Here is a 20,245-nt window from a genome sequence, read left to right on the forward strand (position 1 = left end):
TCATTTCCAAATTGGCCAGCAGTCCTCCAATAGTTAAATTCATGTCAAGATGCTGCTCAATCCCACAAGGAAGGTTCCTCAAACACAAAACTTTATTTGGGTTGTGACAAGTACAGATTGAACATTGGCACTTGTTGGAAAAGAACTGCAAACAGGTTTAACATAGATTAACATAGAATTTACAGTGCAGGAGGCCATTCGGCCCATCGAAACTGCACCGGCTCTTGGAAAGAGCACCCTACCCAAGGTCAACACCTCCACCCTATCCCCACAACCCAGCAACCCCAACCAACACTAAGGGCAATTTTGGACACCAAGGGCAATTTAGCATGGCCAATCCACCTAACCTGCACATCTTTGGACTGTGGGAGGAAACCGGAGCAAACCCACGCACACACGGGGAGAACGTGCAGACTCCGCACAGACAGTAACCCAAGCCGGAATCGAACTTGAGACCCTGGAGCTGTGAAACAATTGTGCTATCCACAATGCTACCGTGCTGCCCCGTGTTGTAGCTGGATAAAACAGAATGAACTTAATGTGTGTTTAGGGAGGTGGTGGCGGAGGCTAGGGTATTAGAGCGATGTGCGTAAACCTGTGATATTTAGTTTATGAAGTCACCACTTCAATTGACTGCCCTCCCACCCAAGGGTTTGATGATTTTCAAGTCATTCGAACACGAATCTCTGGGGTGCTTTCACTCAGTAACTTTTTGTTTCGAACCACAGTCCCAATCATTGTCTTGTCTTGTCTGAGGACAACTTGCACAGAGTAATGGCTTGTGGGTCTCTGCCTGTGGCTGCCTTCACACAGTACGTTCCTTATTCCAACCCTGCCTTTGTGGGCTGTTGCCAAGTGGATTGCAAGCATTTCTCCACAAACAAAGATAGAAAAATAACACGATAGGATCTATTTTAATGGAGCCCTTTCACTTACTGTATGGAAGCTGTGTTAATCTTGCCTGTTAATAGCTTGGTTCCTCAGTTGAGTTTCCCTAATGAGCAGCTGAGACCTACAGATGTAGGAACATTCCTGGTTCAATCCTTGGTTTGGGCCGAGGGAGCTGACCTCTACTGGGGCAGCAATTGGTTATATCGATGATTGGATTCAGGATGAGGAAATTAGTTACTCTTGATCGCTATCTAATGATCCCTTGCTGGAGGTGTCAATGTCAACATTGTGATCAATTGGCCTCCCAAGATTCTCCATTCCCTCGTGCAACCACCTACTTCTTTTTCAAAAGAGCAAACTTTAGGGTGATGGACGCCCCACACCCATGCAGGTCTTGACTGGAAGCCCAGAGCTACATGTGCCAGCAAGTCTACTTGGGGTCACAAGTGGAGAGCAGGAGACTACAAGTGGCTCCCTGCCAGTCGGATGATGTTACTGGACTAATCATCCAGAGACATGAATTCAAATCCCATAACAACTAAATTCAATTAATAAATATGGAATAAAAAGCTAGGGGCTAGTAAGGATGGCAGATTTCCTCCCCGGAAGGACAGTCTAGCAGATTGTCCCATCATGCCCTTTAGGGAAGGAAATCTGCCGTCCTTACCTGGTCTGGCCTACATGTAACTCCAGATCCACAGCAATGCGGTTGACTCAAACTGCCCTCTGAAATGACCGAGCAAGTTGTATCAAACCATTCAGAAAAAGCACTGAGTACACCTACATCATTGCAGTGGCTCAAGGGCAACTAGGGATGGGCAAGAAATGCTGACTTTGTCAGTGACATTTCTATCTCAAAAGCAAATGAAAGAAAAAGTAATCTGAGCACCAATTAGGGACGAAGAATATTCTCACCAAGGCGACTTCAGAGTTTGGCTGACTCTATTGTCAGGATTAAAAAGAGCGAGTTTGAACTGTTTCAGCTTGGGGACTGTCCCGCCATTTGAGCCGCAGAAGCATCAAGTGGAAGTCACTCTGTCAGTCAAAGCCCAGTATGAAGGAGTCTGGCAGATCAATTATGCTATTGGTGATGTTCATAAATCCCCATCCGCCCCCAGGACTGAAAAAGTGGTTTGTGAAGTGAAAGCAAAATCAAGGTAAGCAACTAGAACAAACTTTGATCTTCCCGTTCACCAAGTTCTTCATGAAACACAACAAAAGGCTATAAACATAATGGGATTTAAACTAAACTCTTAAACATAGTCTGTACAATTGCTCGACATGGCCAGTCATTATACTGAAAGGTATTTTCTCACAATCTTAGCTCTGGGCCCTGGATTCTGGCCCAACCCAAATAGCAGGGTGAGATCATCCACTATACACAGCTCTAGCTACTACTGATAATATTCAGTGAATGGCGTCAATGTTAAAACACGTTACCTACATTCAGAGCCAGAGATAACCCAGCAAGTGGCAGCACAACCATCCCAGCACCCAGGCAGCAGAAGCGGTCAGGTACGGGCTGGACATAACAAAAAACGCCATTAGTTCTTGGTGATTCGGAACGTTCGCCCCATGAGAAGAGATTCTCAGCCCCTTCGGATTTGCCCATAAAATAAATTCCTGTGATGGCTCGGTGACTGAATGCACTACCCAACATGGTACGGGGCTGTGGAGAGACATTGCAATTCTGACCACAGTTGACTCTTTAATAGGGTGGGTAGGGATTTATCTGGGTGGCACGGTAGCACTGTTGCTTCACAGCACCAGGGACCCGGGTTCGATTCCGGCTTGGGTCTCTGCCTTGCGGAGTCTGCATGTTCTCCCAATGTCTGCGTGGATTTCCTCCGGGTGCTCCGGTTTCCTCCCACAGTCCAAAAATGTGCAGGTTAGGTGGATTGGCCACGCTAAATTACCCCGTGTCCAAAAAGGTTAGGTGGGGTTACTGGGTTACAGGGATAGGGTGGAGGTGTGGGCTTAAGTGGGGTGCTCTTTCCAGGGGCTGGTGCGGACTTGATGGGCCAAATGGCCTCCATCTGCACTGTAAATTCTATAATCACAGGAAGGGGAACAGTGGCAACTCTACAGTTGAGGCTAAGGAGAGGCAGAATTCCTGCTCCTGAATGCTATCCAGCCATTCTATCCCTGTATGTGTGAACATCCAAGTTTGCTCCCTTGTCCCTGCTGAGGTAGATGGTGGAGGTTGGGCCAGGCTTTGAGGAAATTCCCACTCCGGAATGCTACCTCACCAGAAAACGAGTGCACACAGACGTCGGCCTTGATGCCCGAGTTCAAACTGCCAGGTGTCAGGAAGACTGGGCGAGAGATATCGGAAGTCCCTGGAACTGTAACATGGGAAAAGGTTGGAGTGGGCACTGGGTGGCAGAAAGATCTGAAATCTTGGGTCACATGTGGGTTCAGCCAATAACCAAATCCAGCCCCGGTTCTTCTAGGGATGATCCTGTGGTTGGAGAATCAGTAAAAGAGGCTGGTGTAGAGAAAGAAACAATCTCTGCCAGTGATTGCCAGCAAATATACAAAGGTTATTGGAATAGTAATGTATAAAGTGATGTACTGGAGGTTCGCCTACATCACTCTCTATAGTTTCACTTTTCTCACAATCTATGCACTGTACTAATGAGTTGAAATTGCAGTCGAAGAACATCACAGTGATTTGGTTCTCATGGCCTCTTATCTGCAGCTGAAAGGCCAAACAGTCTTGGCTCAGTTTGCCTCTCGACGTGGCCTCTTTGTTGGCTGTACACCTGTTCCTTAGTTTTGTTTACCTTCTCAGAAGCGATGTAGATAAACAGATTAGTGCAATGAGTCAGCACACACACACACACACATTCAGGTGCAGATTCCAAACAGAGAACACTCTTTATAGAAAGTTACATCTGGATTCACCAATCTCTCAAATTAAACCAGCATTGTGGAATGTTACAATACATAATGTAAAGCCTCCTCGTTCAGGCAATGACCCCCATAACAGTCCCAGTCTATCATCATCTCATCACGACAACTTAAACAAGTTGCCAACCAGAAATGGAAAGTGGTGAATGTCAAGAGTGAAGGCTGTTTCTCACACATCAATGAAATAAGCTCAACGTGAATGACTGATTATAATACCCATGAGGTGGAGATGCCGGTGTTGGACTGGGATGAGCACAGTAAGAAGTCTCACAACCAGGTTAAAGTCCAACAGGTTTATTTGAAAGTCACATGCTCTCGGAGCACTGCTCCTTCATCAGGTGAAGTGGAGGCAGATTCGCAATCACAGCATATATAGGCAGAGACACAATGAGTCTTTACAGGTGCAAACAGTGAGAGTGGAGTGAGGGATAACCACAGGTAATCGAGGTGGGAATTGTCTCAAGCCTGGACAGTTAGTAAGATTCTGCAAACCCGGGCAGTATGGTGGGGAGACATGTAATGTGACATGAACCAGAGATCCTGGTTGAGGCCATCCTCATGCATGCGGAATTTGGCTACCAGGTTCTCCTTGGTGATTCTGCGTTGTATTGTGTCTTGAAGGCCGCCTTGGAGAATGTCTACCCGAAGATCGGATGCTGAATGCCCTTGACTGCTGAAGTGTTCCCCGACTGGAAAGGAACATTCCTGCCTGGCGATTGTCGCGCGATGTCCGTTTATTGCAGCGTCTGCATGGTCTTGCCGATGTACCACGCTTCGGGACATCCTTTCCTGCAGCGTATGAGGTAGACAACGTTGGCCGAGTCGCACGAGTATGTACCGCGTACCTGTTGGGTGGTGTTCTCACGTGTAATGGTGGTATCCATGTCGATGATCTGGCACGTCTTGCAGAGATTGCCATGGCAGGGTTGTGTGGTGTCGTGGTTACGGTTCTGAAGACTGGGTAGTTTGCTGCAAATAATGGTCTGTTTGAGGTTGCGCAGTTATTTGAAGCCAAGTAGTGGGGGTGTGGGGATGGCCTTGGCGAGATCATCGATGACATGTTGAAGGCTCCGAAAAAGATATCATAGTTTCTGCGCTCCGGGGAAGCACTGGACGACGAAGGATACACTGTCGGTCGTGTCCCGTGTTCGTCTTCCGAGGAGGTTTGTGTGGTTTTTCACGGTGGCGCGTCGGAACTGTTGATCGGTGAGTCACGCGCCATATCTCGTTTTTAACGAAGGCGTCTTTCAGCGTCTGTCATATTCCTCCTCGTCGGAGCAGATCCGGTGTATACGGAGGGCTTGTCCATCGGTGATGGCTTCTTTAACGTGTTTAGGGTGGAAGCTGGAGAAGTGGAGCATCGGTGGGCTTACAGTAGAGTGAAGTGTTAAGGTGTCCATCCTTGGAGATTTGCGTGTCCAAGAATGCAACTGATTTTGGAGAGTAGTCTATGGTGAGTCTGATGGTGGGATGGAACTTGTTGATATCACCGTGTAGTTGTTTCAGTGATTCTTCGCTGTGAGTCCAAAGGAAGAAAATGTTGTGTAAATAGTTTATAATCACCTTTAATCATAAAAGGAGATTGTAGGCGATTATAATACAACACCTGACATCCAAGGATTGGTAAATATTCAAACACAGAACATTCAATCATTTTTAAACTGAAGATGGTCAATGTGTAAATGAGGGTTTGCACCGTGTGCTGCCGCTATGCACAGCCAGGTGACCAGACGTTGGCTGGAGCCCTGGGTGGGAGCAGTCCAGTGAGATGACCTGCATTGTTCAATTCTGGGCTCACTGAATCTCCACACATGCTCGTAAAGCAGATAGTAACAAGGGGCAAGAAATCTGGCCTGCCTTTTTTCACCGCTGAAGCATCTCAACTGCAACACATAGCAGGTCATTGGCCCTGTGACTTTCCGAGTCGGTGGGGCAGTTGCTAACTATATAGATTAGGTGATCAATGTATATGTAACTCTTCAAAATAAATACAGCCTCACATGTTAACTGCATTTGTGGTGTGGCTCTTTTTGTTTGTAATTCTGCCCTTACTTTTTCATTGCTGTTAATGGCTCGGAAAAAGGGTTACAGTGATATTTCGCCCATACCAATCACCAGTGTCAAATAATTCCACACCATCACTGAGCAAAGATTCTGCGACAGTTAAATATTAAAAATGGTAAACCTTTCCCTGTGGTGGCTAGTGTTTACTTCCTTAAATATCTAGACGAATGAAAGGGAGCAAATAACTAAGATTAGCTGTGAGGCAGCTCTGGAAGGTCCCACGGTGTCAGCAATGGTTCAGTGGGTAACACTCGGTTTGAATCAAACGGCTGTAGTTTGGGCACTGAAACCAAGTCGGCAGTTCATTGTAGTGCAAAGGGCAAACTGGACTGCAAGAGGTGTCATCTTCTGAATTGCTGGGGCAGCAAGGTGGCGCAGTGGCATATTGAGGCTTGCGGAGGTTGTGCTATACAAATACAGGGACTTGCCTTTCCATTACAAATGTTGGTCTGCTCCAGATACCTTATCATGTTCAATGGCATCAGTCACTCCTGTAAACAGTCTGAATATTTTACCCTTATGATAATTGACTCACACCGTTCTTTCCACACTCATATCATCGTGCAACCCAGGGCATAACATTACCTCCTTGAGACTTGAACTGGATAACTGGGTCTTTCAAAGGGCTCTCCTTCAATCTCTTCAGGGAGAGACTGAATAAACACTTGGTGCAACAAGAATCAATGCAAACTGATGAGATGCTTCATTTCACAAGAGGATGAACATACGGAGAGCAATTATGATCAGAATGACTTTAACTCAAACACAGCTTATTGTCACACGGCTAATGGAACATAAGGAACACGTCACACTTCTCCATATTAGTCACAGAATCAGAATGTTCTACACTATCCTCCACACAGTTTACAATGCTTCCAAGTTTCATATTGCTTTCAATTTTTTGAAATTCTGCCCTGTCCACTAAGGTCTAGATCATTAATATATATCAGGAAAAACAAGGGTTCCAAGAACAACCTTTGGGGAACCCCACTACAAACCTTTCCCTAGCCCAAAAAACATCCATTAGTCACTATTCTTGGCTTCCTATTAGTCAACCAATTTTCAGCATAACTAACTGGACTTGAAAAACAGAATTCATGTATATAGCACCTTTCATGACCACTGGACATCTCAGAGCACATTATAGCCAAGTGTTACGTAGAACATTTTCACACAGCAAGCTGCCCCAATCAATGTGATAATGACCAGATAATGTCTTGTTGTGATGTTGGTCGAGGAATAAATGTTGGTCAGGACACTGGGGAAACCTCCCCTGATCAGTTTTGAATTGTTATGGTCCACCTGATGGGTGTTGGGTTGATAAGGCCTTGATTTGATATCTTATCCAGAAAATCCATCACACAAACCCGCCTCCCATCCATCGACTCGGTCTGCACCTCCCACTGCCTTTGCAAAGTGGACAGCATAATCAAAGGCCACTCCCACCTGGCTTACTCACTCTTCCAACTTCTTCCATTGGGCAGGAGATACAAAAGTCTGAGAACACGCACAAACAGACTCAAAAACAGCTTCTTCCCCGCTGGTTACCAGACTCCTAAACGACCCTCTTATGTACTGATCTGATCTCTTCACACATCTTCTCTACCGAGTAGTACTACACTCCTGTATGCTTCACCCGATGTCTGTGGCTATGTGTTGACATTGTGTATTTTATGTTTGCCCTATTATGTATTTTCTTTTCATGTACGGAACGATCTGCCTGGACTGTACACATGACAATAAACAAATCCATCCAAGGTGACACCTCTGACAGTGCAGTAGCTACGCCCAACGTAGCGCACTGAAATGTGAGCTTTGATGCATCATACATAGATTTCAGTGTCTGAGAAAGCTATTTGAGGAGAAGAGAGAGCTTGAAAATTCAATGCGCCAGAGAGAACATTTCACCCAGGCAGAGGGCCACAGGCACCCAAGCCCAATGCTCGGTGTGCGATATATACTTGCCAAACATTCGGATTGAATAAGTTCAATTAGTTAAAAGATTCTACTTCAGAGACCAGCTCTCTGTCGATTATTCTTGTGTCTACTATGTACGTACTGTGTACGTTCCTCGGTACATGTGACAATAAATCAAATCAACCAATCAAAATCAATTTCTCCATTGTTTAATGATTTTTAAACAGTGCAAATTTATTCCGATGTGTGATTTGACAGAGTTGGACAGGTTATCATTCTCATCTGCTCTGAAATCAAGGTTTTTACTGCCTCTGGGAGTTTTATGCAAAGCTGTGGTATTGAAGAGGAAATTGCTTTGCACATGGCGAGTGTAGACAGCTGCAGGATCTACTGCTGAGCGTGATCACATCGGAGAGAGAGAGAGAGACGCCGCCTTTAGAAGTTACCAGGAAAAGAAACCAGTGCTGAAGGGAAGTGAAGCAAAACAACAACTTGCATTTACATAGCGCCTGTACAACTATCCCAAGGCCACAGTCAGGGACATTGTTATTGATGACTTTGATTTGGGTTCTTGTGCTGCGTCCACCTGACCTTGACACAATGAGGTTAAGTGTCGTGAGGTTAAGCGAACATGCTGTTCTCCAAACACCTCGCAATGCTCTTGTAGCTGCCATCCAAAAATGCTAAATATTGCAGGCCTGACTCCCTCGTCCATTTTCCCTTCCCTCCTGCAGTAAAACATCATCTTTTCCGCTTGGTGCCTCCTAACCGAACACCTGTAGTACCAAATTCATTTTTTCCAATTAAGGGGCAATTTAGCGCGGCCAATCCACCTAACCTGCACATCTTTGGGTTGTGGGGATGAGACCCACGCAAACACGGGGAGAATGTGCAAACTCCACATGGACAGTGACCCAGGGCCGGGATCGAACCCGGGACGGCAGCGCCGTGAGGCATCAGGGCTAACCCACTGCGCTGCCCTGATTGTCGCTTAAGATTGAGACTAAGTCTCCTCCTTGAGCTTCTCCTACTTATTATTTGAGGTGAAGGTGGAGAGGGGATTAAGATTGTCGGCAGTGGGGAAGAGAGGCTTGGGGGTGTGATAGGAAAATTCCCATCTCCAACAAGGGTGAATGCGATTGTGTGGAGCACACGTTCACAGACAAAAAGGTACGTCTGAACTCGGAGACAGGGCAGCAAGCAATATTATGAGCGGTACAGAAGCTCAGTGGTTAGCACAGTTGCTTCACAGCGCCAGGGTCCCAGGTTCGATTCCTGGCTTGGGTCACTGTCTGTGCGAAGTCTGCACCTTCTCCCCGTGTCTGCGTGGGTTTCCCCCGGGTGCTCCGGTTTCCTCCCACAAGTCCCGAAAGATGTGTGTTAAGTGAATTGGACATTCTGAATTCTCCCTCAGTGTATCCAAACAGGCGCCGGAATGTGGCGACGAGGGGATTTTCACAGTAACTTCATTGCAGTGTGAATGTAAGCCTACTTGTGACAATAATAAAGATTATTATTTCAACAAAAAGAGCTAAGCCTGACAGAGTCTCTGCAGTCAATAGCAAAGATACAAATCACAAAATTAACCTGATCCTGGACTTTAAAAATAGCCTGTCTCATCAACATTTAAATAAGTGAAAACTCCAACTCAACAATACAATAAAAAATCAGTGGGAACTATCGACATTCCCAGGGGTGGAAGAGTTAAGACAAAGAAGACACGAACAAAGAACAAATAGATTCTTAAATTTAATGCAGAAAGATATACATTTATATAGCACCCTAACACACGGACCACCCGGCATCGACCCAGGCACCAGAAACGACAACAGCAAACCTGACCCTGCAAAGTCTTCCTTACCAACATCTGGGGGCCTGTGCTAAAGTTGGGAGAGCTGTCTCACAGACTGGTCAAGCAACAGCCTGACATAGTCACACTCACAGAATCACACCTTACAGACAATGTCCCAGACACCACTATCACCATTCCTGAGTATGTCCTGTCTCACCGGCAGGACAGACCCAGCAGAGGTGGTGGCACAGTGGTATACAATAGAGAGGGAGATGCCCTGGGAGTCCTCAACATCAACTCTGGACCCCATGAAGTCTCATGGCTTCAGGTTAAACACGGGCAAGGAAACCCCCTGCTGATTACCACGTACCGGCCACCATCAGCTGAAGAATCAGTAGTACTCCATGTTGAACACCACTTGGAGAAACTACGGAGGGTGGCATGGGCATAGTATACTCCTATGGGTGACTTCAGTGTCCATCACTAAGAGTGGCTCGGTAGTAACACCACAGACCGAGCTGGCCGGGTTCTAAAGGACATAGCTGCTAGACTGGGACTGCAACAGGTGGGAACCAACAAGCTGGAAAAACATACTCAACCTCATCCTCACCAACCTGCCTTCTGCAGATGCATCTGTCCATGTCAGTATCGGTAACAGTGGTCACTGCACAGTCCTTGCGTAGACAAAGTCCTGTATTCACATTGAAGATACCCTCCATCGTGTTGTGTGGCACTACCACCGTGCTAAATGGGATAGACTTTGAACAGATCTAGCAACTCAAGACTGGGCATCCATGAGGCGCTGTGGGCCATTAGCAGCAGAATTGTATTCAACCACAATCTGCAACCTCCTGGCCCGGTATATCCCCCACTCTACCATTACCACCCAGCCAGGGAATCAACCCTGGTTCAATGAAGAGTGCAGGACAGCATGCCAGGAGCAACACCAGGCATACCGAAAAATGAGGTGTTCACCTGGTGAAGCTACAACACAGGACTACTTGTGTGCCAAACAACAGTAGCAGCAAGTGATAGACAGAACGAAGTGATTCCACAATGAATGCATCAGATCTAAGCTCTAAAGTCCTGTCACATCCAGCCATGAATGGTGGTGGACAATTAAACAACTCACTGGCAGGGGAGGCTCCACAAATATCCCCGTCCTCAATGATGGAGGAGCCCAGCACATCTGTGCAAAAGACAAGGCTGAGGCATTCGCAACAATCTTCAGCCAGAAGTGCCGAGTGGATGATCCATCTCGGTCTCCTCCGGAGGTCCCCAGCATCACAGATGTCAGTCTTCAGCCAATAAGATTCACTCCACGTGACATCGAGAAATGGCTGAAGGCACTGGATACTGCAAAGGCTATAGGTCCTGACAATATTCCAGCAATAGTACTGACGACTTGTGCTCCAGAACGTGCCGATCCCCTAGCCAAGCTGTTCCAGTACAGCTACAACACTGGCATCTACCCGGCAATGTGGAAAATTGCCCAGGTGTGCCTTGTACACAAGAAACAGGACCAATCCAATCTGGCCAATTACCGTCCTATCAGTCTACTCTCCATCATCAGCAAAGTGATGGAAAGGTTCATCAACAGTGCTATGAAGTGGCACTTGCTCAGCAATAACCTGCTCACGGACTCTCAGTTTCGGTTCCGCCCAGGGTCACTCAGCTCCTGACCTCATTATATCCTTGGTTCAAACATGGACAAGAGCTGAACTCCAGAGGTGAGGTGAGAGTGACTGCCCTCGACATCAAGGCAGCATTTGACCGAGTATTGCCATAAGGAGCCCTCGCTAAACTGGAGTCAATGGGAATCGGGGAAAACTCTCCGCTGGTTGGAGTCATACCCGGCACAAAGGGAGATGGTTGTGGTGGTTGGAGGTCAATCATCTCAGCTCCAGGACATCACTGCAGGAGTTCCTCAGGGTAGTGTCCTCGGCCCAGCCATCGTCAGCTGCTTCATCAATGACCTCCCTTCCATCATAAGGTCAGAAGTGGGGATGTTCGCTGATGACTGCACAATGTTCAGCACCATTCGCGACTCCTCAGACAATGAAGCAGCCCATGTCCAAATGGACAATATCCAGGCTTGGGCTGACAAGTGGCAAGTTACATTCGCGCCACACAAGTGCCAGGCAATGCCCATATCCAACAAGAGAGGATCTAACCATCGCCCCATGACATTACCATCGCTGAATCCCCCACAATCAACATCCTGGGGATTACCATTGATCAGAAACTGAACTAGCCATATTAATACTGTGGCTACCAAAGTAGGTCAAAGGCTAGGAATCCTACGGCGAGTAACCCCCCCCCAAGTCTGTCCCCCATCAAAGTCTTGTCCATCAAGTCAGGAGTGTGATTGAATACTCTCCACTTGCCTGGATGAGTGCAGCTCCAACAACATTCTCAAAGCTCAACACCATCCAGGACAAAGCAGCCCGCTCGATTGCTCCCCCTTCCACAAACATTCAAATACTCTACCATGACGAACAGTAGCAGCCGGGTGTACCATCTACAAGATGCACTGCAGTAATTCGCCAAGCTTCCTTAGGCAGCACCTTCCAAACCCACTACCACCTAGAACAAGAGCAGCAGAGACCTGGGAACCCCACCACCTGGAAATTCCCCTCCAAGTCACTCATTACCCGACTTGGAAATTTATTGGCCGTTCCTTCACTGTCGCTGGGTCAAAATCCTGGAACTGCCTCCCTAACAGCACAGTGGGTGTACCTACACCTCAGGTACTGCAGTAGTTCGAGAAGGCAGCTCACCACCACGTTCTGAAGGGCAACTAGGGATGGGCAATAAATGCTGGCCTAACCAACGACCCCCACATCCCATAAAAATGTTTTTCTTTTAAAAACTTGCAGTGAATTATTTGAGAGTACAAAGTGCACAGGAACTGATTTGCAAAGAACAAGATCCCGCAAGAGACAAGTGTCGAGGTAACCTTGTAACTGCTTTTGCAACTTTGTAACCAGCTCCTGATGCAGGGCTCTCCCGCAACTCGGATTTGCCGAGGTTCCCTGGCAGTCAGTGTCATAACAGTAGGAAAGCAGCGCGGGGACTGTATTATTCCAGGTTCTGGGCTGCGCTCCAGTGGGAGTTGCATCGTAGACCCTTGAAAGGGTGGATCGGGAGCACTGGCACCAGGGCAGAGGAGGGCACGGTTTCTGGTCAAGTGAGGCATCGTTCTTTTCCCATCCCACCCACAGAGAAGCACCAAGTGTGAGAGCGCCTGCAGACTCCAGTCAAGTCGATGGGGACACTTTAAAGATCCACTGAGCATTTAATCACCTAACAAGGCGACTGTCACACAAGTGTCAATGAGTACAATTTGAAACAATTAAACATCATCTGTGATAAATGTAGTAAAATCTCCAGCCTGGCACAATATTTTACTGTGATTTTTAAAAAAATCACACTCGCAGTTGGCTCTCCAAACAAATGAAAGGCGGTTAAGTGTGAAATTCAAAGATTTCCGCGCTCTCCTGGTCTTGATCCTTGCTTCCACTCTCACATTAACTTGAATCGAGTTGATTATTAACCTGATTTTACAACCGGTTAACACCTTAATTGCCGGGCCAAGTGCCAACCCTGAGACAGACGCTCCCACAAAGCAGCCTCAGTTTATGATGAGATGATTGCGCAAAAACTTTAAACAAACAGGTTTTTATAGCTCCAGTTCCCGTCTCGACAAAAAAAAGGCTAGTCATTGAGTTTCTTTTTTTAAAAAACGATAATTTTAACCGTCCACAGGACAAGAACGCACCAAGTTTAGTCAGACCAAAAAGTCTTACAGACCCAGTTAAGACGCAAACAGAAATTCTATGATAATCTATGACAGATCACCTTTGCGGATGAAAAGATAGAAAGCGTCGGGTGGACCCCACCTACCTGACTGAGAGCTAACACCATTTACAATCCACAGTAAGCATATTCCCAACACCTGCAGATGTGTCATCTTCTCTTTCCCAGATTGCGCTCTCTTCTAGAGAATTACTTCCATGACATGTTTTTGGATTGAAAGAGATGGCGAGAAGACCGGGATCCAGTGTTTGAAAACTTTTTGAGAAGTGTTTTCAGTCAAAGTTTGCAATTTCCACTCTGGAGGAGCGCGCGCGCAATCCGCTCCAAGTCAGTTTCACGCTGAGTGCTATCAATTACATTGAGCTGATATGACACATGTGATTGGCTGCTCTCCAGCTTTCGGAAGCCAATCACGTCAGCTGGAAGGTGTGAAACTGCATCAGCCAGGCAATTTTAATAAATCGGAGGGAGTATTTACAAAAATGATTAATGAATGAATCTGAATACGCCAGGTCTATGTAAACTAGCTCATTTTGTGATGTGCCCTTTCCAAACTATCAGTTGATCAGTTCATCATTTTACAGCAACATTCGAGCGTGCAGGGCTGACTGGTGCAAGTGTCGCCAGCACAAGAATACATGAATCGAGTGGAGCAAACTGATTTTATTTTACAATCAGTCTTAATCTTTCCTTAAATCTCAAATGTAAGAATTTCTGTACAACAGCTACAGGTTAATATTTGCAAAGATAGCAATATCTGCTGTGCTGAAAAGGTGCTGCAATCCTTGTTCTCACTGCTTTCCTGAAGGTGCAGGTTCGCGGGAGACTTGTGGAAGCGCTGAAATCACAAGCAGCCTGAAGCACAGGGACTTGCCAGGAGGGGGCAGGAGTGGGAACCTTCTTGAAACTCCTTCGCCGAGTCACAGAGGCCAATTGTTAACCCACCCCCATTATTGTTCCAACTAAGATTAGCACCAGCCAAGGACCAAATCAAAGACTCCCCTATTCGTATGGTTTTAGAAAGGCAGACTTTCATTTATGTACCGCCTTTTACGCCCCAAAGCACTTTATTTATTGCCAGTTAAGTACTTTTGAAGACTGTCCTAATGAATGACTGGGTGCACTCATCTATTGAGTTACCAGGACACTGACAGTAGTTAAGTTTTTGAAAAAAGGCATTCTCACTCTTAAGTAATTAATTGGTTGGGAATATGTCTGTATCCCATCATAGCAGTTTGAGATTTGAATTCCGTTGAGAAAAATCTGGAGATAAAATGGGAGATCAGTAAAAGGACCACTAAATCTTCTGAAAAGTAGGGATTGTTTAAAAAAAAAATTCTCAACTACTTCACGAAGAGCCTTTCAGAAAGGAAACTCACTCTGGACTAGCTGCGAATGCAGTCTCACACCAATATCTGGACACAGGCATAATGGGCCGAATGGCCTCTTTCTGTGCTGGATCATTCGTTGAAACTTCGAAGTGGTCTTACAAGACGAAATCGAGCGACACCCAGAGGCTGAGAATGAAAATGCAATAATACTGCAAATGAGGTTCTTGCTTTGTAAATGAGTGCGTCTGATATTGATAAACTACTCAAAGAAGCTATGTCGCATTCTTACCCAATAAAGAGAAAGTATGTTCCCATGAAATGTTATCATGTGGGATTGTGTCCCTGATATCCCCGACACAGAGAATCCCTGATCTTGATCATCCAATGGGGCAGAGGGAATTGTTCGCTATTGCGAATACTCCATCTAGAGGCCAGTTATAGAATTCTGAGCACTGAAAATCATCTTCGGGTGAGATGCCTAAAAAGGTGGTGTCGACCTGGTGAAACTCAGGACTACTTGCATACCTAACAGCATAAGCAGCAAGTGAGAGACAGAGCTAAGCGATCCCACAACCAATGGATCAGATCTAAGCTCTGCAGTCCTGTCACATCCAGCCGTGAATGGTGGGGGACAATTAAACAACTCACTGGAAGATGAGGCTCCACAAATAACCCCGTCCTCAATGATGAAGGAGCCCAGCACATCTGTGCAAAAGACCAGGCTGAGGCATTCGCAACAATCTTCAGCCAGAAGTGCCGAGTGGATGATCCATCTCGGTCTCCTCCGGAGGTCCCCAGCATCACAGATGTCAGTCTTCAGCCAATTTGATTCATTCCACATGATATCAAGAAACTTCTGAAGGCACTGGATACTTGCAAAGGCTATGGGCCCTGACAATATCCCAGCAATAGTACTGAAGACTTGTGCTCCAGAGCTAGCCACACCTCCAGAGAAGCTGTTTCAACAGTTGAGACACTGGTAAATAGGACCAGGATAGGCCATTCAGCCCCTCGAGCCTGCTCCCCTGTCCAAGGACATCATGATGTGGAGATGCTGGCATTGGACTGGGGTGAGCACAGTAAGAGGTTTTACAACACCAGGTTAAAGTCCAACAGGTTTGTTTCGAATCACTAGCTTTCGGAGTGCAGCTCCTTCATCCCATTTTGATGGGAGGGTGGAAATTCTTTGCCCATTCCGCCTGGGGTTGTCTGTCCAATGTCCGCCATTCCTGACCCGGAGGGGTATAACAGACCAGGGAAGGTCGCTTCCTGGTCGAACGTCTGGGTGGTCCGTGGGCAGAAACTCCATGTCCGACTCCTGGTCGGATTGGTCGACCTCCCACTTTCCGGAGTCACAAAGTTCAGCCGCCTCACTGGGCATCACCGGCAGCTGTTTTGGTGGGAGGGGCAACATAGGGCTCGGTGTCCTTGGTCGATCCTCAGGCACCGGTCCCACCCGGCTTCAGAGATGGTCCACGTGTTGGCTGGAGTCTTTGCCTTGTACCCACACTGTATACGAGACCGGCCCAAACTGTTTTATTATTGTTCTTGGAATCCATAACCCCCCCCCATCTGCAAAGTTCTGGGCGTAAATGGCGTCACCTGCAACAAATTCCCTCATGGACCTGGCTTGCTTCACTCCGACCTGTTCCAGCCGTTCGCAGATCCTATCCCCGTTGTCCTGCGAAACGAGACTCAATCATGTGGTGCAAACGACATCCCATCAAAAGTTCTGCGGGTGACTTCCGGGTGCGGCGATGACCAGCTAAGTCGCACGTTTCGGCAGCTCCCGGTGGAACGGACTTTTGGGCTCTTGATAGGAGCCCCAACGGCAATTTTAACGGCTAAAAACACCGTGCGGTAAACCAGAAGGGTGTTCCCCCTGGACACGGATGGAAAAAGGAGAGGAAAGTGGCCGGATTGCAGCGGATCCTTTGGAACAACGGCAAGGAAGGCAAGCAGAAACCAAGATGGCGTCGGAAGGTGGCAGTTTCATATGGGGCCCTGAACAACAAGAGTTCTTGAAACGCTGCGTGGAGGAGATAAAAAAGGAAATGAAGAAAGAGCTGTTGGCCCCGATATTACAGGCGATTGAAGGGCTGAAAGAGGAACAAAAGACCCAGGAGCAGGAGCTTCGGGTCGTGAAGGCGAAAGCAGCAGAGAATGAGAACGATATACAGGGCCTGGTGGTGAAGACGGAGATACAGGAGGCACACCAGAAACGATGTGTGGAGAGGTTGGAGGCACTGGAAAACAACGCAAGGAGGAACAACTTGAGGATTCTTGGCCTTCCTGAAGGTGTGGAGGGGGCGGACGTCGGGGCATATGTGAGCACGATGCTGCACTCGTTAATGGGAGCGGAGGCCCCGACGGGTCCGTTGGAGGTGGAGGGAGCATACCGAGTTATGGTGCGAGGATCGAGAGCAGGAGAAACTCCCAGAGCCATAGTGGTGAGATTCCTCCGTTTTAAGGATAGAGAAATGGTCCTTAGATGGGCGAAGAAAACTCGGTGCAGTAAATGGGAGAACGCGGTGATCCGCGTTTATCAAGATTGGAGTGCGGAGGTGGCGAGAAGGAGGGCGAGCTTTAATCGGGCCAAAGCGGTACTTCACAAAAAGAAGATAAAATTTGGAATGCTGCAACCGGCAAGACTGTGGGTCACATATCAAGGGAGGCACCACTACTTTGAGACGGCGGATGAAGCGTGGACTTTTATTGTAGAAGAAAAATTGGAATGAGTGGATTATGAAAATGAACGTTTGGACAAAGTGGTGGGGCGAATGGGGGGGGCGAAGAGGGGTTTTATGTTTTAATCCTGCGGTATGGTAACTTTTCTTTCTCCCACAGGTGGTGATGGGGGGAGGTGGGGAGGGAGAGGAGATGGGGCGTTGGCCAAGGGAGGCGGGGCCGAGGGAGAGGCGCGGGCTTGGTTCCCGCGCTATGATAATTATGGCGGGAATAGAGAAGCAGGAAGGAGGGGGCGTCGCACGGTGCGAGCCGTGATCACGGGGGGAAGCCGAGGTCAGCCAGAGTTTGCTGACTTCTGGGAGCAACATGGGGGGAGTAATTACGCTAGCGGGGGGTCTAGCGGGGGGGGTGGGAGGGGGGAATTACTGGGTTGCTGCTGCTGGGGAGAGGGGGGAGCTGGTATGGGAGAGGATGGGCGGGGGGGCACCGCCTGGGGGAGATACAGCTGCGTGGGAACTGGGTGAGAAGCTGGAAAAAGATGATGGCTAACCGGCAAGGGGGGGGGGGTGGGAAGCCCCCCAACTCGGCTGATCACGTGGAACGTGAGGGGGCTTAACGGGCCGATAAAGAGGGCACGAGTACTCGCACACCTTAAGAAACTTAAAGCAGATGTGGTTATGTTACAGGAAACGCACCTGAAACTGATAGACCAGGTTAGGCTGCGCAAAGGATGGGTGGGGCAGGTGTTCCATTCGGGGCTGGATGCGAAAAACAGGGGGGTGGCTATATTAGTGGGGAAGCGGGTAATGTTCGAGGCAAAGACTATAGTGGCGGATAACGGGGGCAGATACGTGATGGTGAGTGGCAAATTACAGGGAGAGATGGTGGTTTTGGTAAACGTGTATGCCCCGAACTGGGACGATGCCAACTTTATGAGGCGAATGCTAGGACGCATCCCGGACCTAGAGACGGGAAAGCTGATAATGGGGGGAGACTTTAACACGGTGTTGGAACCAAGGCTGGATAGGTCGAAGTCCAGGACTGGTAGGAGGCCGGCAGCAGCCAAGGTGCTTAAGGATTTTATGGAGCAGATGGGAGGGGTGGACCCGTGGAGATTCAGTAGACCTAGGAGTAAGGAGTTCTCGTTTTTCTCCTATGTCCATAAAGTCTATTCACGCATAGACTTTTTTGTGTTGGGTAGGGCATTGATCCCGAGGGTGAGGGGAACGGAATATACGGCTATAGCCATTTCGGATCATGCCCCACACTGGGTAGACTTGGAGATAGGGGAGGAAACAAGAGGGCGCCCACCCTGGAGAATGGACATGGGACTAATGGCAGATGAGGGGGTGTGCCTAAGGGTGAGGGGATGCATTGAAAAGTACTTGGAACTCAATGACAATGGGGAGGTTCAGGTGGGAGTGGTCTGGGAGGCGTTGAAGGCGGTGGTGAGGGGGGAGCTGATATCAATAAGGGCACATAAAGGGAAGCAGGAGAGTAAGGAACGGGAGCGGTTGCTGCAAGAACTTTTGAGGGTGGACAGACAATATGCGGAAGCACCGGAGGAGGGACTGTACAGGGAAAGGCAAAGGCTGCATGTGGAATTTGACTTGCTGACTACAGGCACTGCAGAGGCACAATGGAGGAAGGCGCAGGGTGTACAGTATGAATATGGAGAGAAGGCGAGCAGATTGCTGGCACACCAATTGAGGAAAAGGGGAGCAGCGAGGGAAATAGGGGGGGTGAGGGACGAGGAAGGAGAGACGGAGCGGGGAGCGGAGAGAATGAATGAAGTGTTCAAGACATTTTATAAAAAATTGTATGAAGCTCAACCCCCGGATGGGAGGGAGAGAATGATGGATTTTTTGGATCGGCTGGAAATTCCCAAGGTGGAAGAGCAGGAAAGGGTGGGACTGGGAGCACAGATCACGGTAGAAGAAGTGGTGAAAGGAATTAGGAACATGCAGACGGGAAAGGCCCCGGGACCGGACGGATTCCCAGTTGAATTTTACAGAAAATATTTGGACTTGCTCGCCCCGCTACTGACGAGGACCTTTAACGAGGCAAAGGAAAGGGGACAACTGCCCCTGACTATGTCAGAAGCAACGATATCGCTTCTCTTAAAGAAGGAAAAGGATCCGCTACAATGCGGGTCCTACAGACCAATTTCCCTCCTAAATGTGGATGCCAAGGTCCTGGCCAAGGTAATGGCAATGAGAATAGAGGAATGTGTCCCGGGGGTGGTTCATGAGGACCAAACTGGGTTTGTGAAGGGGAGACAGCTGAACACGAATATACGGAGGCTGTTAGGGGTAATGATGATGGCCCCACCAGAGGGTGAAACGGAGATAGTAGTGGCGATGGATGCCGAGAAAGCATTTGATAGAGTGGAATGGGATTATCTGTGGAAGGTGTTGAGGAGATTTGGTTTTGGAGAGGGGTATGTTAGATGGGTGCAGCTGTTGTATAGGGCCCCAGTGGCGAGTGTGGTCACGAATGGACGGGGATCGGCATATTTTCGGCTCCATAGAGGGACAAGGCAGGGATGTCCTCTGTCCCCATTACTGTTTGCACTGGCGATTGAGCCCCTGGCGATAGCGCTGAGAGGTTCCAAGAGATGGAGGGGAATACTTAGGGGAGGAGAAGAACACCGGGTATCTTTATATGCGGATGATCTGCTACTATATGTGGCGGATCCAGCGGAGGGGATGCCAGAAATAATGCGGATACTTGGGGAGTTTGGGGATTTTTCAGGGTATAAATTGAACATGGGGAAGAGTGAGCTGTTTGTGGTGCATCCAGGGGAGCAGAGTAGAGAAATAGAAGACCT

General features: G+C 48.0%; 1 protein-coding gene across 3 annotated transcripts in view; it reads right to left on the minus strand.

Moving 5' to 3' along the window:
• LOC140405441 (receptor tyrosine-protein kinase erbB-4-like) overlaps nucleotides 1–13,724 on the minus strand; it is a 198,812-nt gene extending 185,088 nt beyond the window's left edge. For all 3 annotated transcript variants that reach the window (XM_072493856.1, XM_072493854.1, XM_072493855.1), the window contains exon 1: nucleotides 13,484–13,724. In XM_072493856.1, the coding sequence (XP_072349957.1) occupies nucleotides 13,484–13,504 (21 nt within the window). In that variant the 5' untranslated portion in view covers nucleotides 13,505–13,724. The remainder of the gene's footprint in view (nucleotides 1–13,483) is intronic.
• Between the last annotated feature and the right edge of the window lie 6,521 nt (nucleotides 13,725–20,245).

The sequence above is a fragment of the Scyliorhinus torazame genome, chromosome X, assembly GCF_047496885.1.
Source record: "Scyliorhinus torazame isolate Kashiwa2021f chromosome X, sScyTor2.1, whole genome shotgun sequence".
NCBI lineage: Eukaryota > Metazoa > Chordata > Chondrichthyes > Carcharhiniformes > Scyliorhinidae > Scyliorhinus > Scyliorhinus torazame.